The 16,962-nt window shown below is 50.3% G+C and overlaps 1 protein-coding gene across 1 annotated transcript in view; it reads left to right on the forward strand.

Moving 5' to 3' along the window:
- Positions 1 to 16,962, forward strand: part of Shroom3 (shroom family member 3) — a 50,901-nt gene that overhangs the window by 27,600 nt on the left and 6,339 nt on the right. The window contains exons 4-7 of the mRNA XM_059274686.1: positions 3,972 to 4,045; positions 6,736 to 7,593; positions 8,728 to 9,222; positions 12,369 to 12,528. Coding sequence (XP_059130669.1) covers positions 3,972 to 4,045; positions 6,736 to 7,593; positions 8,728 to 9,222; positions 12,369 to 12,528 — 1,587 coding nt within the window. The remainder of the gene's footprint in view (positions 1 to 3,971; positions 4,046 to 6,735; positions 7,594 to 8,727; positions 9,223 to 12,368; positions 12,529 to 16,962) is intronic.

Raw genomic sequence — 16,962 nt, forward strand, 5'->3', positions numbered from 1 at the left:
ACAGATATATAAATATCTATATAGTTTTTTTAGGTATATAGTTGTTTTATGGTTGTTTGTGGTACTGGCAGTTGAACCCTCCATGCCAGATAAGTACTGTAGCCACAGAGCTATACCCACCCAGCCTCTTGTACTTTTTCTTTTGAGATAGGGTCTCACTATGTTGTCTAGTGTGGAGGCCCACAGAGGTTCCCTAGTGAGATCTGAGCTTGCTTTACACAGCAAGCCTGCATGAGGGGATGGATTGGTCACCAGGTATTTGGAAGGGTCTGCACTTGGCTGTGCTGGGGGAGATCTTTTGCTCCACCCCCTTGGCATTTCTATAAATAGCCCTTTAGCAGCGACAGAAGGGGCTGGTGGGTTTTGACCCAGGTCCTCCCGAGGCTATTCTGTGTTTCTATCTGTCTCTCTCCCCTCTATATTTCTGTCTAAATGTTTCTCACTTCTCCCTGCTCAAGAGTACCCTGGGGGAAAAAGTGGGAGCAGGTCCCCCACAGTCTAGGCTGACGTTGAACTTGTCAGTCTATCTGTCTCAGAATTCCAGTTAGTTGAAAGAAACCTTTGCTACCAGGTCTTGTTTTTGGTACTTTATGTAGGTGGGTGTAGGTTTTGGGAACTGTCCTGTCTCCCAGTGTATTAAAACATGTGTGCATACACATACCCACTCACACACATCCCTCTGGGAGAAAATGCTGTGCTCTCCCAGATAATTTCTGCTGAAAACTATCTAGGAATATTCTCTCCAGTGTAACTCCCACTTTAGAAAAAACCAGAGAGGCCATTAAAGCCTATAGTGCTGCTTTCTCCCCTACAGATCATTTAAACTCTGTAGTTACAAGATTTTCCAGCTAATTTTTACAGCAGTAGTTTACTACATAGAAGCCCAAACGGTTTGTTCTTCTTTCCCAATACTGTAAAGATGATATGATTAAAAGAAAGAAAAAGGAAAAAGAAAAAAAAAAAGCTGGGTGTGATAATGCACACTTTTATTACCAGCGCTCAGGAGGCAGGCACGTATCTGTGAGTTCAAGACCAGCCTGGTCTACATAGTGAGTTCTAGGATAGCCAGGGCTATGTGGAGAGACCCTGTCTCGAAAAAACGGATGAAAAGCATAGGCAAAAAAATAAATCTTCTCGTGTTTAAATGTCATTATTCTGTCTTGGGGAGTTGGTTAGATGACTGAGTGCTTTGTGTGTCGCCCCCCCCCCATACACACACACACAATATTTCATAAGCTGGTCACTTGGGAAATAAATTTCAAGTGAGCTTTTAGTTTGTTTTGGAGAAGTGGTAAGATTTCTTCAAATCCCAAGTTAGTACTTTGTACTGTTTGTGAAATTGTTTTTAGAAAGATAACTGAACATAGAACAGTATTTAGGTGTTCTTCTAATAAGGGGATACCACACTTAATTGTTATTTAATCGGGGGATATGGAGCCAAGGAGGAATATCCAGGATGAGAGACCTGCTTTGTACTGCTCGGCACCAACTCGCAGACATTCTTGAGCTGCTTCCGGCCCTGCAGCTAGTCCTGGCCTGACTAGAGACTCCGTGGGATAACTTCGTGCATGCTCTTCATCTTTAACCTTATTTGTGGTTAAAACAAAGCAGTGGGCCGTAGGGTGTCGCTTGGCGATAGAAAGCCAGCAGGTACCAGCCCTGGATTTGGTCTCCAACCACTGGAGCGGGTTGGGGAGAAAAAAGAAACAAAATGATTCTTGCCGAATAAATACTTGTTGAATTATGATTTTTTTAGAGCTATAAATTCAAATTTTTAGTTTTTGGAATTGTAAGTTTAAAGAATTCTCCCATTATCTAGGATTTTTGTAAAGGTTTAGTTAATGAAGAATTTTTCTTCCAGCTTCAGTGAACTCAAACAAGGTAAGTAACCTTGTACAGGCGGAGGTAAAACCAAAAGTCTGTGGATTTCATTTCTGGCGCTGTCTCAGTTTATGACGCCCGCAGAACATGATTGCTCTTATTAATCAGATGCTGGTATAGTGTGAGATTTATAAGCTTTAGTGTGTGGGGGGGCGGTGGGGGGCAGGGGGTGTCTGAACAACTCTATGAACATCTGACAGTCCTTCTCAAAATTCTGTCAGGTCCTTTCTGTCCCCAAAACAAGTCATCGTAAAAATCAGTTTCCCGAGTATAACGGTTGATAATTTGGAGGCCTGGAATAATAACTGCCGGAGGCCACTGTTTGAACCACAGGTAGCCTGAGAGCTTTACTCCGGGACCTGACGGGGCCTCTCCCTTGGTTCCTTGGTATTCTCTCTGACACACACACGGCACCCATTCCTTGTTTTCCTCGTGTTCCTCTTCATTTGAAGAGCACAGTTGTAGAACAGTGACTGTTAGGGACGGAGCCTCCGTGCTCATTAGACCCCTGCTCGTTAGTGTCCGCCTTGGCATCTTAGTGCTGGGTCCGCAAAGCTGCAAAAACACCCGGATGTTTCCTCTGCGGAGACAGAATCTCACATGTCGTTAAAATATAGCAGAGTCTCTCAGAGCTGGTTAAGAGCACTTGCTGACCCCTGCAAAGGATGAGGCTTCAGATCCCAGCACCCACATGACAGCTCACAAGCATCTGTAACTCCGGTTCTAGGGTATCCAGCACCTTCTGGCCTCTGCAGACACCATGCATTCATGTGGTGCACAGACATACATACAGACAAACACACATAATAATAACAAAATAAATCTTTAAAATGTAGACTAGCCTATTTCTTTTTAATAAACTCTACATAGCTTAATTCTGAGGCAGAGGCGTCTCTGGTTCATCTGGACTGCGTCTTCAGGGCCCTTCACGTTCCCTGTGAGGGGGGATGACACTCAGTAAGCTGCTGAGGGAATTGGTGGCTCACACTGCGGTGTTGGAGGGAGGCAGGACTCTTTGGGACAGCCGGTAAGCAGCGGATAGCAAGCACCCGTTCATTGAGCATAATTAATAGAATTGACTTTCTGTGAATTGTAAAATTACAAGTAGCCAAGGCTAATTGAGTTTGTGCCGTGTGCCAATCATTGTACTGTTTTATAGCTAGAAAATTAATCTTTGTCTACGCAGTGAGGTTGATTGATAACTGTTACGTTAAAGAGGGGTAACTGGTGCCCAGAAAGGGTACAGAATCTGCCCAAGGCGGTGGAGAAGAATGTTGGAGACAGTATTGCCTTGCTCTGGTCTTGACGTCATTAAACCAAGCTGTTCCCTTGAATAAAGAGAGGTCAGCAGGGGAAAAGGTGGTAAATTGATTTCATTTAGTGTTTGTTAGTTATTACTTACATTTAAACTAGGTTTTATGTGGGTTCCTAATTCACTTTAGTAGAAGTTGGAAACCAATACCCTAGAGTAGATAACTATTGCAGTCTCTGTATTTTGTTGGTCTCAGAGATAATTAAACTTGGAACCCCTCAAAAAGAGTCTGGATTGGGATTTTATCCACTTCAGGTTACATCTTAGGTGTGCGGAGAGCTGGGGGTTGGCTCGGGTTTCTCTGCTTTTGTTTAGTTGAACTCACAGAGATCTGCCTGCCCCTTTAGGTCAGTTTTGAAATAGTTACCCCAAATGAGTCAGCTGTTGACCAAGTTAGTATGTGTCTATGCTTAGTATTTCTCTGGCGACCGCTGTTCTTTTCTGTGCTGCCCAAATACATTCTTCACACGCAGCGGTTTACAGAAAGTCAAGGATTGCTTGACAGTGAACGCACGCTAGAAGAATATCCTCCTTGGGTTTCTGCTGCATTGAGAAGACGTTTGGGGGATCTGGCTCAGTGGTAAAGACCTTGCCTGGCATGTTCAGGGCCCAGTGCTTTGAGGGTGGGGGGTGGGAATTGATTAACAGGAAATTTGATCAAGTCTCTCAATAGTCGACTATTGCCATGGTGCCTGACCACAGGGGTCAGCAGCATGCAGGTTCCTTCTCTTTCCTTCCTGCGCCCTCCTTCAGCGTTGCCCTGTTCTTGTGCTTCCAGGATGTGCTCCTGAGGGAAGATGGCAGCTTTGGTTTCGTGAAGGACCCATGTTGTTTGGCTGGCACTGGATCTAGGTATGTACATGTATGTGGCAATAGAAGAAAAAAATGTTGGCAAGGATGAGAAGTCAGAACCCTGACCCCCGTACACTGTGGGGATGTAAATTGGCGGCAGTATAGAGACCCGTATGGAGGCTCCTGAAAGCATTTGAAACTGAGCTAGCCTATGATCCAACCATAGCAATCCTGAGTGTATATATATATATATATATATATATATATATATATATATATATATATATATCCATCCCAAAGGACTGAAAGCTGAGTCTGAGAAAGGCTTGCGTGCGAGTGTCCGTAGCAGGGCTGTTTACTGTTGACAGTAGTCAGAAATTGTCAAGGACTCCAGTCTCCATCAGGGAATGACCATGTAAACAGAGCACAGTGCTGAACACAGTGGAATATTGTCCAGCCTTAGAAAGAGAAGAAATCCTATCGAATATGAGCCTAGATTATATTAGCTAGGTGAACTAAGATGCTTTGTTTTTACCCTACAATTGTTCCTGAGAGACAGAAAAGCGGTCTCCATGAAGAAACTCAACCAAATGAAGCATTGAACTTAAGTCGTGCTTTCTGAGGGATGTAGTGTTAGTGTGCTGAGGGAGAGCAAACGTAAACTAACAACACCTGAGACTAGACTGGCTCCTTCCTGGGTGTCATATTCGTCTGTGTTTATGATGTCTGTCTAGAGACGTATTCGTCTGTGTTTATGATGTCTGTCTAGAGACTTTTAAAGGGGACATCATAAACACAGACGAATACGACACCCAGGAAGGAGGCAGTCTGATACTTAGACGCTCACCATACTAACATTACATCTCTTGGAAAGCAGGCTAGGTGACCCCTAGAAGATGCTAAGTGTTATTGTTTGGCTGGTTGGTTTTGTTTTGAGAAAGATTCTTACCCCGTAGTCTAGGAATTTGCTAGCTAGCCCAAAAAGCTCGCCTGGAACTTTGATCCTGCCTCAGCCTCCCTAGTGCATACCACACCCAGCTAAGATGCTAAATTTAAAACGGTTCTGATCCTCCAATCTGGAGAATGGCTGGGCAGAAGAAACACCATTCTTTCGTCAGACATACACCAACAGGGTACTTCCTGCAAGGTGCTAGCGATTCCAAAATGCATGAATAGAAGGAAAAGGCATTCCCAGAGGACTTGCCCCCAAATCCACTGAGAGGTGCGGAAAAGCCCATAAATGTAACAGGGTCCCTGGTGAAGAAGGACTCAGTGAAGGAGGTCTGTGACGGGGAGGGAGAGATGTGGGTGGATGTTTCCTGTCCCGACTACCTGTTCCCAAATGACTGGCAGCCGCTTCCCAGATAACTGACTCAGAGACTCAATATAAATTATAAATGATCGGCCAATAGCTCAGGCTTGTTACTAGCTAACTTGGACACTTAAATTAACCCATATTTCTTATCTATGCTTTGCCACATGACTTGGTACCTTTTCTCAGGATGGTGTGCCCATCTTGCTCTCTCGGCAACTCCTCTGAGTCCGCCCTTCCTCGTCCCATCGTCCTCAGTTTGGCTTTCCCACCCAACTTTATCCTGTTCAGCTATTGGCCAGTCAGCTTGTTTATTAAAGGAGTCATAGCGACATATAGTCACACAGTGTACAGAGGATTATTCCACAGTAGAGAGAGGCTACATCTGAGAGGGGGAAGCTCAGAGGCTCTTTACTCAGGCATCTGTAGCTAATAAAAGAGAAGGCATGCACGTGGCTTCGAGTCTGTGGCCTGCCTTAGCCTTGCCTGACCCTAACGGTTCTGTGTCAGCTGCTGCCGGGATGTACGAAAGAGTCACTGCTCCGTCCGAGGCCTCAGATCTGTGAAATGAAAGGTGTCTTCTGCTCTCCAGGTTCCCTTCCATGGCCAGCTGGGGAGCTGCAGATACAGAATTCACAAATGACAGGATTTGCTAGAGATTGTCTTTTTAATCCACACATTAACTGTTGCATCACAGGTCCAGGCTAGGGGTACTCTAGACTCTCTCTTCTCTCCACCTCTTCCCTCCCCTCTGCCCCTCTGTATACGTGTGTGTGTGTGTGTGTGGTGTGTCTGCTCCTCGGTCTCTCTGCTTTCAATAACAAAGGGATTTCCTTGGTGACTATAGACACTTGCTTAAGGCACCATGTAGGTATTTTTGCTTATTGTCAGTCTCCTGCAGAGGTAACTGATTAGCTCCTTAGGGGGTATCTCCCTCCTTTTTATTTAGTTAGTTATTTATTCATTTTTGTCTTAGGAAATGAGAACACTAAGAGACTTGGAGAACAGAGAATGCTATAATCAAACCTTCGGACTCAGCAGCCACACAAATGTTCCCCAGGCAGACCCCTCCTTTGGGATGGTTGGGGGGACAGTGAGGCATCAGGCTTCCCCCCCCCCCCCAGAACCCGGAGCAGCTCCCCACAGTGGTCCAAAGAGGAGCTGAAGACGTGGGCTCCCTGTTTTCCTTCATGTCCTCCAGCCTGTCCTCAGAAGCCATCTTAGATGTGTGTCGTGGCAGGAGACGGGGCTGCGAGGGAGACTTGAAAGGAAGGGTCGAGCGGACACTGCCTGTAGGGACTCTGCTTGTCTACTTTGTTTGAGTTGGTTCAGGGAGGGTATTTGGCGTCTCTGGGGGTGAGGGTCCTCATCTGTGTTTCTGATGCTCAGTGTTGGCCGTTTCTGGAGAGCTCTGACCCTCCTGTCTGCCCTGTTCCAGGTCCATCAGTTGCTCAGACAGAGGCCAGAAAGAGCCGGCAGTGCCCCTGCACCATCCTACCCCTTGTTGGAACGGCTCAGGCTACAAAGCCGAATGTTCTGGAGCCCCAGACCATCTGAAGCAACTTAGGACACCTTGCCCGAGGCCACTTTCGGCAGGAATGCAAGGCCACTTTGCAGATGCCAGAGCCGCCTCCATGGCCCCGCTCAGCTCCCCTCTGCCGTCCTCTGTCCCCTCCAGTTACCATTCACAGCTCCCCATTGACCAGCAGACTGACAGGAGTGGTCAGACTGGGCGACAGCCTCTTCCGCCCTCCGCCCCCGCAGCGACCCACAGACACGATGGCCATAGCCTGACCCAGCCTCCCAGCCCCCAATGCCACGAGGTCGACAGCCCAGAGCACGGGCTGGAAGAGGGAATGTGGAAGAGGGGGTCCCTGCCTCAGCGACCCCCTCCACTGTGGGTGAAGTGGGCCCCCGCAGTCAGAGAGGACGGCCTTTCCGAGGACACCTCGGCGCCTGAGCTTGCAAACCGGAAGCACTATAAAAACCAGAGTCTGCCCAGTTCCTGCAGCACCTCAGACCCAGACACTCCAGGAAGGATCTCTCTCCGAATATCCGAGTCAGCCCTGCAGGCTTCCCCGCCACCCCGGGGGGACTATGATGACGAAGTGTTTGTGAAGGACTTGCACCCCAAGGTTGCTTCAAGCCCCACCTGTGAAGCTCTTCCCCCGCCTCCACCTCCGCCACTGAGCCAGGAGACCCTAGTGAATGGCTCCGATGACTTCCCTCCGCCTCCTCCCCAAGCCATGGATGAACGGCTGGCCAGCGAGGCATACCAGGAACCTGCATGCCGCAGGTGAGTCAGCAGCGCAGCCAGGGCAAGCCTTTGGCCGAGGGGAAGGGGTCACGGCAGCCAGGCTGCCCAGGGCAGCCTCGCGTTGCTCACGGGAGAGCACTACGATAGAGGTTCGTTATGCCGGTTCCGCTGGTGAAGCTGGCACCCCTGGTCATCTGTTTGCCTCGAGGGGCTAGTGTCGGTTGTGGGCCGCGAAGTGGGAATTTAAAGAGCCAAGACCCAACTCCTCTTGCCTGACCGAGCTTTGGATCAGTTTAAGAAATAGAGTCCGGAAACACTGTTTTATTGCTGGCAGGACAGACAGCCAAGAACCCGGCTTCTGTCTGCCTGAAAGGGTCTCCTGATACAGAAGGCCCGATTAGGCTTCCTGTCTCCGGGCACTCCGTGTCCACAGAGGTGAAGGACAGAGCTAACAGTCGCCGGTGTTTAGGGGAAGTGTGGAAGCCAGGCTAACGAGGAACAAGCATTTCCCACACAGTCTCTGAGACTGGTGGTTGCTATGCAGAATTCTCTCTGGGGTCCAGCAGGATGGCCCAGTTGCTAAGGCCGCTTGCCACCAAGCCTGATGACCCAGGTGTGAGCCCCAGGACCCACGTGGTGAAAGGAGAGCCTGTGCTCTGACTTTCCCACACACACTGTGGCACACATGCTCCTATAAATAAATAGATGTTAAACAAACACACGCTCTGTGGCGCACACCTTTAATCCCGGCACTGAGGAGGCAGAGGCAGGTGGATCTCTGTGAGTTCCAGGACAGCCTGGCCTATGTAGGGAGACCCTGTCTCAAAAACAACAACTAACAAACACACACACACACCCACAAAAAAATGTTTCTGGGGTAGCATCTTCTGAGTGCCACAAAGGTCACTCACCACCACCATTTTCTGTCTATCCGTATCTTCTAGAGAGTTCTGGGAGCCCAATAGCAACATTTGTCAAAACTGAATTGCTAATGGATGTGTCTCGGGACCAGCCCCGGGCTCAGGAGAAGGCCCTGCGGAGCACCACAGAGGTCTCCTCGCACTACCCCTGATTTGGGAGGCTGTAGCGCTGACCAGTCTCTCTCTCCTGTGCCCTTCACCTTCAGCTTTTTATCAGCTCTTCCCTTAACCATTCTCTCTTCTCTTTCCCTAGCAGTTCCCGCCGGTTTCCCAAAACGACAGTCGGAAGGGACGGGCACGCGCCTGGTGCGGTCCCTTCCGAAGGTAGTCATGTGACGACTCCCAAACCACCCCAGACTTCAGCCACAGGTTCAGAAGCCGAGTCCAGCACACCTTCTGACGGGAATGCGCAGCCGCAGCTCGACAGCTCTCTTGGCAAGCAGCCCTCTCCTAGCCAGACCCAAAGCCTCGTCCATGAGCCTGTCGGGAGAACTCAGGATCCGGGAAAGAAAATCCACGCCGAGCCCCAGAAGACCTCGGAAGACATCCGGACAGAGGCTCTTGCCAAGGAAATTGTCCACCAAGATAAATCTCTGGCAGATATCTTGGATCCGGACTCCAGAATGAAGACAACGATGGACCTGATGGAGGGTCTGTTCCCCAGAGATGCTAGTGTGCTGACGGAGAGCGTCGCCAGGAGGAAGGCCCTAGAAACAGCCGTCAGACACACAGGGTGTGAAGCCAAGAGGTGAGTCCCCTGTAGTGCGCCCCAAAGAGCCTTACTACAACTAGGCTCCTTCCGTGGGGTCAAGGCATTGGAGTACTTCAGTGATGTGTTCCTGCTGCCCCAGATGACTGACCCAGAGTGCCGTTCCATCTGAGCTTAGGGGAGTGACTGAGGACAGATGCCCAGCAGCAGAAATGAGCAGTAGCAGTGACTGTCGTGAACACCCTCTGCTCACTCCCCGTGTGCCATGCACCTTCATGCAAACACTGCTGCCTCCCATCGTCACAGGCACCTGAGAGTCGCCAGCTACCTCTGAAACACAGAGGAATAGTAATGTCTTCATCCACCAAGGCCCTAGAGTGTGTGAGTGGAAGCACTTGGATTTGAACCCTGGCTTCCTGCTGTCTTAGCAATTATACAGTGTCCCTAACTCAGCAGACACGTGCTGGCCTGTCCTGTCAGAGTTACGCTTTCAGGACCTCCCCTAGGCTCAGTGCTAAGAAGGGAGCAAGGAGATGTGGGCATATCTGAGGCCTCCACAAGTCTTTATGGAAAAGGGCCTAGCCAGGGGTGATGGTGCACACCTTTAATCCCTGCACTAGGGAGGCAGGTGGGTCTCTGTGAGTTTGAGGCCAGCCTGGTCTGCAGAGTGAGTTCCAGACCAGCTAGGACTACACGGAGAAACCCTGGAGAGAGAGAGAGAGAGAGAGAGAGGGGAGGCCTAAAGAAATAGATGTAAATAGGACATTCACTTTGAGGCATTAAGGTGAGCATTTGCTCACATCCTAAAAACGGAGGTCTCGGTGGGAATGCTCCTGATGTGCAGGGCCCCTTGGCCTCTGCTCTGGAGGCTCCCAAACCCTCTGCTGGCCCTGGGACACTGCTCCAGCACCAGCCGCAGCAGGAGGACTGTGAGCAGTTGCGTTTCCCATTGCCTGGATTGCTTGAGATCTTCTTAACATACTTGATTTCGTTAAAGGCTATTAGGAGAAAGATTAGAGTGGGCTTTATTTCCTTTTTAATTTTCAGTGAAAACCGTGCGTCTTGACAGACTGCAGCTCAGCAGTGAGTAGCTTCCAGACGAAATACAAACAGAACATTTCACCCAAATACGGGTTTGCAGTTTAGAAACTTGCAGCTGATTCCAGCTGAATCGGGAGGACTGAACAGGAACACCGTGTTTTAGTGGGTGGGAGGGAGAAAAGAGCTGTGTGCATAGTATTTGCAGTCTGTGGGTAAAGCTCTTCCAACGCGGGGCCTCGCGGTCACCTCGTCTGTCTCTACAGTCTCAGATCTGGGGAGTCGAGGCCACCTTAGGGGCAGTCACCTCTCCAGAGTCACTGCAGGAAACATCACTGGATTCCTGCCATGGGCAGGGCAGCCCGCTGGGCACCACAAGGTCTCCAGGACGGGTGTGCCATGTGCTCATCAATGCTGTGTGTGTAAACGGTCATGCTCTTATCTCATGTGCTCACCATGCAGTGTGTGTGTGTGTGTGTGTGTGTGTGTGTGTGTAAATGGTCGTGCTGTTATCTCATGTGCTCACCGTGCAGTGTGTGTGTGTGTGTGTGTGTGTGTAAATGGTTGTGCTCTTATCTCATGTGCTCACCATGCTGCGTGTGTAAACAGTCCTGCTCTTATCTCATGTGCTCACCATGCTGTGTGTGTGTAAACGGTCCTGCTCTTACCTCATGTGCTCACCATGCTGCGCGTGTGTGTGTGTAAACGGTCGTGCTCTTATCTCATGTGCTCACCATGCTGTGTGTGTAAACAGTCCTGCTCTTACCTCATGTGCTCACCAATGCCGTGTGTGTAAACGGTCCTGCTGTTATCTGGCCACTTGCTGCACAGAGATGTCAGAGTGTGTCCTTAGACCAGCACTGTCTTTGAGAGTTGATGTTCCCTGGTGAATTTGGTGATGCAATGGTCCCGCTGCACTGAGCCAGCGGTCTGAACCCCTCAGAAAGATGGCATGCGCCACCTTCTGGTGAAAGTAAGCCAAGTCCTGTGGTGAGGGCCAGTCAGATTCCCGCGCGGCCTGTAGGGCAGGAACACCGGAGGGACCCTGTTAGAAGCTTCAATAAACACCTCGCTGAAGGCCTTTTCCAATTTCCTAATCAACCGGCTTCCATGTAGACACACTTCTTAGAGGAAATGGGTAAAATGTTTGTGTGTGTCGTTCTTTATTCTTGAGTAAAATCCCAGGGTCAGAGTTAAGTAATATCATACGATTGCAGAGTTAAAATTCCTCTTCAAGAGAACCTAATTTACTTCTTCCACGAGTCATTGATTCATCAGTGGTGTCTGAACTCCAGTCTGAGCTGAGGTTGTCATTCAGCGGTAGAACACTTGCTGAGCATGCGCAAGGGCCTCAGTTCCACCCCCGGCTCCTCAAAACCCTGAAACAAACCATGGTAAAACAAACAGCATGAGAAAAAGCCATGTTTCTCGGTTCCCAGTTTGTCTGGACAGCCTTGAGCCTACCACCCTGCCCCACTGTGTGGTCAGTAGGTAGGCTTTCCTCGTTTACTTCAATTTCTTTCTCCCTCCGCCTCCTCTTTTTTCTTCTTCCTTTTTTGAAGTACCGTAGCCTTAGCTGGTTTCGAATTCTTGATCCTCCTGCCTCTTCCCCTCAAGTACTGAGATTACAGACAAGCGCCGCCATACCCCACTGATGACTAGGTTTTATATTAGTTCACTGTTAACAGAGCAGCAAGCTCCAGATTTCACAGGCTTGTGATAGGGCATGGTAACAGGCTTGCTTAAGATGAAAATGTGTGTATTCAAGCATCAGAAAGATTCTGGAGGAGCAAGGAGGGACAGGGAATGACCTGTAGTCTGGGATTGTTCGGCACCTTGGGCCTGCTTCACATCCATCCACACTATCTTTCTGTGAAATAAGGAGTCAGAATCTTTATCACCAAAGAAGAATCGTGAATAGAAGCTGAATGATTCATAGCCTGATTCCCACTCCTGTCTCCACACCGCCTTTGGGAGTTTTCCATCCTGGGTTTATCTCGTTTTAGGGGCCCCGCACATAATAATCACTCATCAGTAAATAATTTGCCCATTCGTCATTTCTGGGGAAAACTTAAGTGGCAGTTGTTGCCCATTTCTGAAGGACCGAATGAGGGAACGCTGCTCTGACCTCGTGCTGTGTGTTTCAGGGGTGACGACAAGGAAGCCACAGGCGTGCTGGTCAACTGCCCGGCCTACTACAGTGTGTCTGCTGCCAAGGCGGAGCTGCTGAACAAAATCAAGGACATGCCCGAGGAGGTGCCCGAGGAGGAGGAGCAGGAGGAGGAGGAGGACGTCAACGAGAAGAAGGTAGAGGGACTTGGTCTGCTCTTCCCCAAAGGTGGGGAGGGGGAAACTGTCCCATCCTGGGCACTTGAGAGCTCCCAGAGGCTCCTGGGAGCGGACGGGGCAGGTAAGCGACTGTCATTCTCCTTTTGCAAACGATGAAAGCAAGCTTAGGGAGGTTGAGTTATTTATTAGAGGTCTCACAGACGGAGCTGGACCTCAGCACAGGAACTCTGACGTTGTTCTCGGCCGCCGGTTGTAGTGTTTGTCAAGAGAAAACCAGAGGTTCTTACATTTTTGCTTAGGGAGAGAAGCCAGCTGTCCAGACAGTTGGAGGAAAGGTAAGACTGACCTTCATACCCCCACCCTTTGCGGTACCTCAGAGACCTTTCACGCAGGATTGAAGTGTCATTGTTAGCATTTGGTACTCCTACAGGAATTTTAAATGTCAGACATTTTTAAATGACCCTGCTGTTATCACAGCCTCCCCACATACCACGTCTGCAGGGCAGAACGCCCTTCCACTTTGCCCCCAGCCCTCCCTAAACCCCAGGAAGGCCTTCTGCAAAGGACATGTGCGGCTTGCGTCAGTGAGCATAGGATGTATGCTCTAGTGCTGTCGATGCCAGGAGGAGCCTGTATGCATGATTCTACCCTGTACAGAACATGCCCCAGGCCCTCCTCCTAATGTGCTGGGTAAAGCCAGAGCGCCCAGACACCCCCACCACCACCCCCAGAGACGGAGAGATTTGAGAGGCACCCCTCAGATTTTCCCTCTTCCTGCTGCAGCATTGTGAGTTCCCTGCAGGCTGTGCCCATCTTGTGGGTCAGGGTGCTTTGCTCCACCACAGAGAAGGAGCTGTTTGTATGCCGCCGCCGCCGTCCATGTGCTATGTCGTTGGGACATCATCAACTGAGTGTTTCCCTTTGTCCTCTTGTCCTGCACGTGGACATCTCTGCATTTCAGTAGCAAGGAGTCGAGTGCACAGCATTCCTTCTCGTCTCCGGTTGTTAAGGATTCCATTATTTGTCTTGTGTCTGGTGTTGTGTATGTATGTCCACCACATACATGCCTGGTGCCTGTGGAGTTCAGAAGAGAGTATCAGATCCTCTGGAACTCCATGTGTGGGCTAGACATGGAACCCGGATCCTCTGGGAGAGCAGCCAGTGCTCTTAACCGCTGAGCCCTCTCTCCAGCCCTCACTCATGTTTTAACTGCTTTTTTATTACTTCAGAAAGTAAATTAGCACTCTTCAGTTACGGTCCACGTGTGGGCTTTGCGGTTTTGTGATTAGGCTTCCCTAATCTTTCTCTACACAGAATTCCACCAATACCTACATTGGCCCATTTTAAATGAGTGACCGGAGCATTTGAAACTACTTTGCCCCATTGCTCTGGAGAGAGGCAGCTGTGGCTCCTCGGCTCTCCGATTCGGTTCCCATTCTGTTGCTCTGCACATCTGGAGTTCCAGGTTCCCCTCGGGCCTTGTTTCCTACCCTCCCCCCCCCCCCCCAGGAAGATTCCTTTAGCATTTCCTTCAGAATAGATCTGCAGTGATGTAGTCTGTGTGTCTCCAGGACATGGTCATTCCTGAAGGATGTTTTCACTGCGAACAGAATTCCAGCTGACCATTCTTGAGTCTCTCATCCTGTGGACGTGTTGCATTCTTTGTTACTGCCGAGAGGCAGTGACCGGTTTATATGTGACCTCCTCCATCGCGGCTGCTTGTTCCCTTCACCCCACGGCTGTGGTGTGTGTGCACTGAGCTTCGAGTCTGTGGCTCGGGGTATCTTCAACCACTGTTTCTTTAAATAGTTTATGCATTAATTTTAATTATTTTATGCATAATTAATATTCTCCTTGGAGCCCAGTGATACAATATTAGCTTTTTGTAGGCTCCACAAGTCCCCAAAGCTCTGTCTTTTGCCTCCTTTCTTTAGGTTGGACAGTCTCTGGTGGTCTGACCTCAGGCTCACTTTCCTATCTGGACTCTGCCAGTGGCTTTGTGTTTGCTTGGTTGGGGGTTTTGTTTTGTTTCATTTTTGGAGATTTTTTGTTTTTCGAGACAGGGTTTCTCTGTCTGTCCGGCTGTCCTGGAACTCGCTCTGTAGACCAGGCTGGCCTTAAACTCACAGAGATCCGCCTGACTCTGCCTCCAGAGTGCTGGGATTGAAGACGTGCACCACCACCACCCGGCTTTTGTTTGTTTGTTTCAGATAACATCATATTCGGTTCTAAATTTTCCATTTTTAGTTTTTCTTTGTTGTTTGCATCTTCCCATTCAAGAGTGTTTACTCTTAGGAAGAATGCTTATTTAAAAAACAAAACCCAACATTTTAAAGACTGTGATAATCCTAATGTCAGAATCACGAGTCTAGCACCTGCGAGTTGCCTTTTCCGGTTCTTCTATCCTGAGTAGCTGTGTGCTGTGCTGTGTGTGGTGAGCCCTGGGTCCTGTTAGAAGCCTCTATGGAGTGTTGGTGTCTGAGGCAGACATTAATACTGTAGGCCCAGGATGTAAGTTCTGTCTCACTCTGGACAGTAGTTCAGCACCCAGTCCGTTTTCGGAGCCCTTGGGACGTGCTGTGACCACTGTGCCCTCGGGCTCTAGTTTGGGACTTGGAGCGTTGCCGGCGCCGTACAGTTCTCAGAACCTTGCTCTGACTTTGTTTCTCCCGACACGTGCATCCTAAAGGTGAGCCCAGAGGCTCCGTGAGTCCGTGCAGCATTCTGAGCACCTTCCGGTCCGGCTCCCTCCTCTCTAGGGGTTTCCCTCAGTCTTTGGCTCCCAGGGACCCCTAGTCCTAGTCCTCTGGCTGGAAAGACGGGTTCTCACTCACAGCACTCTATGCAGTTCTTTAAGGAGAAGAAGGGGAGTGTGGTGGGATCCCCTCACACTCTAGACCGCGGGAAGGGTTCTGGGGTGCCTTCCCCCACTACGTGGTGGGCCTCCCTGAGTGGAGCCACACTGGAGACAGCTGGGAGAGAAAGCACAGATTCCCGGCATCAGTTCACCCAAGCCCCGCCCCACCCCCCAGGCTCTACAGACAAGTTTTCCTCAGTTTACCCTGAGGCTCTCAAGGCGTGAGAAGCAGGACGCTCACCCCTGTGGGTTGCCGGTGTGCACCTCAGTCTGCTGCCAAGGCCAGCGCTCAGGATGCCCTTCTAAGCCTCGGGGTTTAATGACAACATGCAGAAGCGGGGGGGGGGGGGGGGGGGGGGGGGGGGGGGCTGCGGTGGCCCAGTTATGACGTCTTCACTCACACCAGAGGTTACCCTCTGGGGCTTGGCAGAAGGCAGGACAGATTGGCATTTCTGAAAAGTCCTCGGGAGCAGGGCGGGGGAGAGCAGTCACGGAAGCTGGTGCAGCCCTGGCACACGACATCCAGGGAGCCGTTTAAGGGCTTTTGAAAGAGGGTTGTTGTTGTGGAAAGGAAACAGGCAGGAACTGGTGTGGGGTTAGTGTGGCGGGTGGAAGAGAAAGAGTGGTCAGGGTGACCCCCCAGCTCCAGGCTGCCGTACTGACAGGGACAGCTAAGGATGACCCCCCAGCTCCAGGCTGCCGTACTGACAGGGACAGCTAAGGATGACCGCCAGCTCCAGGCTGCCGTACTGACAGGGACAGCTAAGGATGACCCCCCAGCTCCAGGCTGCCGTACTGACAGGGACAGCTAAGGATGACCCCCCAGCTCCAGGCTGCCGTACTGACAGGGACAGCTAAGGATGACCCCCCAGCTCCAGGCTGCCATACTGACAGGGACAGCTAAGGATGACCCCTAGCTCCAGGCTGCCATACTGACAGGGACAGCTAAGGATGACCCCCAGCTCCAGGCTGCTGTACTGACAGGGATAGCTAAGACAGCATCTGGGAAGACAGTTGACCTTGAAGATTCATTACTGTTCCTCCATCTTATCAGACCTTAACTGGCACCAGGGACCATCTCAAATAGATACGGTGACATTCAGTCACCAGCCTCCTGGAGGAGAAATGGGGAAGGATTCTTGGCACAGGATGTGCTGGAGGGTGTGTGACATTGCCATCAGGCCCCCGTGACCCCTGCAGGTCACACGCTGTGGGGTGGAGGTTTGGCCTCCTTACTAAGTCTGAAACTGCCCAGAGCCAGCAGTACCACGCAGTGCCCTGGATCTCACATTTATAACCAAAGGAAGAAGCCTGGGCTCCACCTGTCCCCAGCCCCACGGCCAGTGGTGCTGAGCTTTTCTTGAGATAAGAACAGCCAACAGAAGCATGCTGTTTTGTAATGGTGTTTGGGGGAATGCTGTGGGCACAAACCCTCCAGGCAGGAGGCAAGCGGTGCTGCCACACGGGAAGCTGGGTGTTGTCCTCCAGGCGTCTGCTTTCTCCAGACTTTCCTGACCTGTGACAGCACAGAAAACAAGATGTGTCTGAGCAGTTAGTTTTCCAGCGTGCTCACACGAGCTTTATTTCATTTGAGC

This window comes from Peromyscus eremicus, chromosome 10, assembly GCF_949786415.1.
Source record: "Peromyscus eremicus chromosome 10, PerEre_H2_v1, whole genome shotgun sequence".
NCBI lineage: Eukaryota > Metazoa > Chordata > Mammalia > Rodentia > Cricetidae > Peromyscus > Peromyscus eremicus.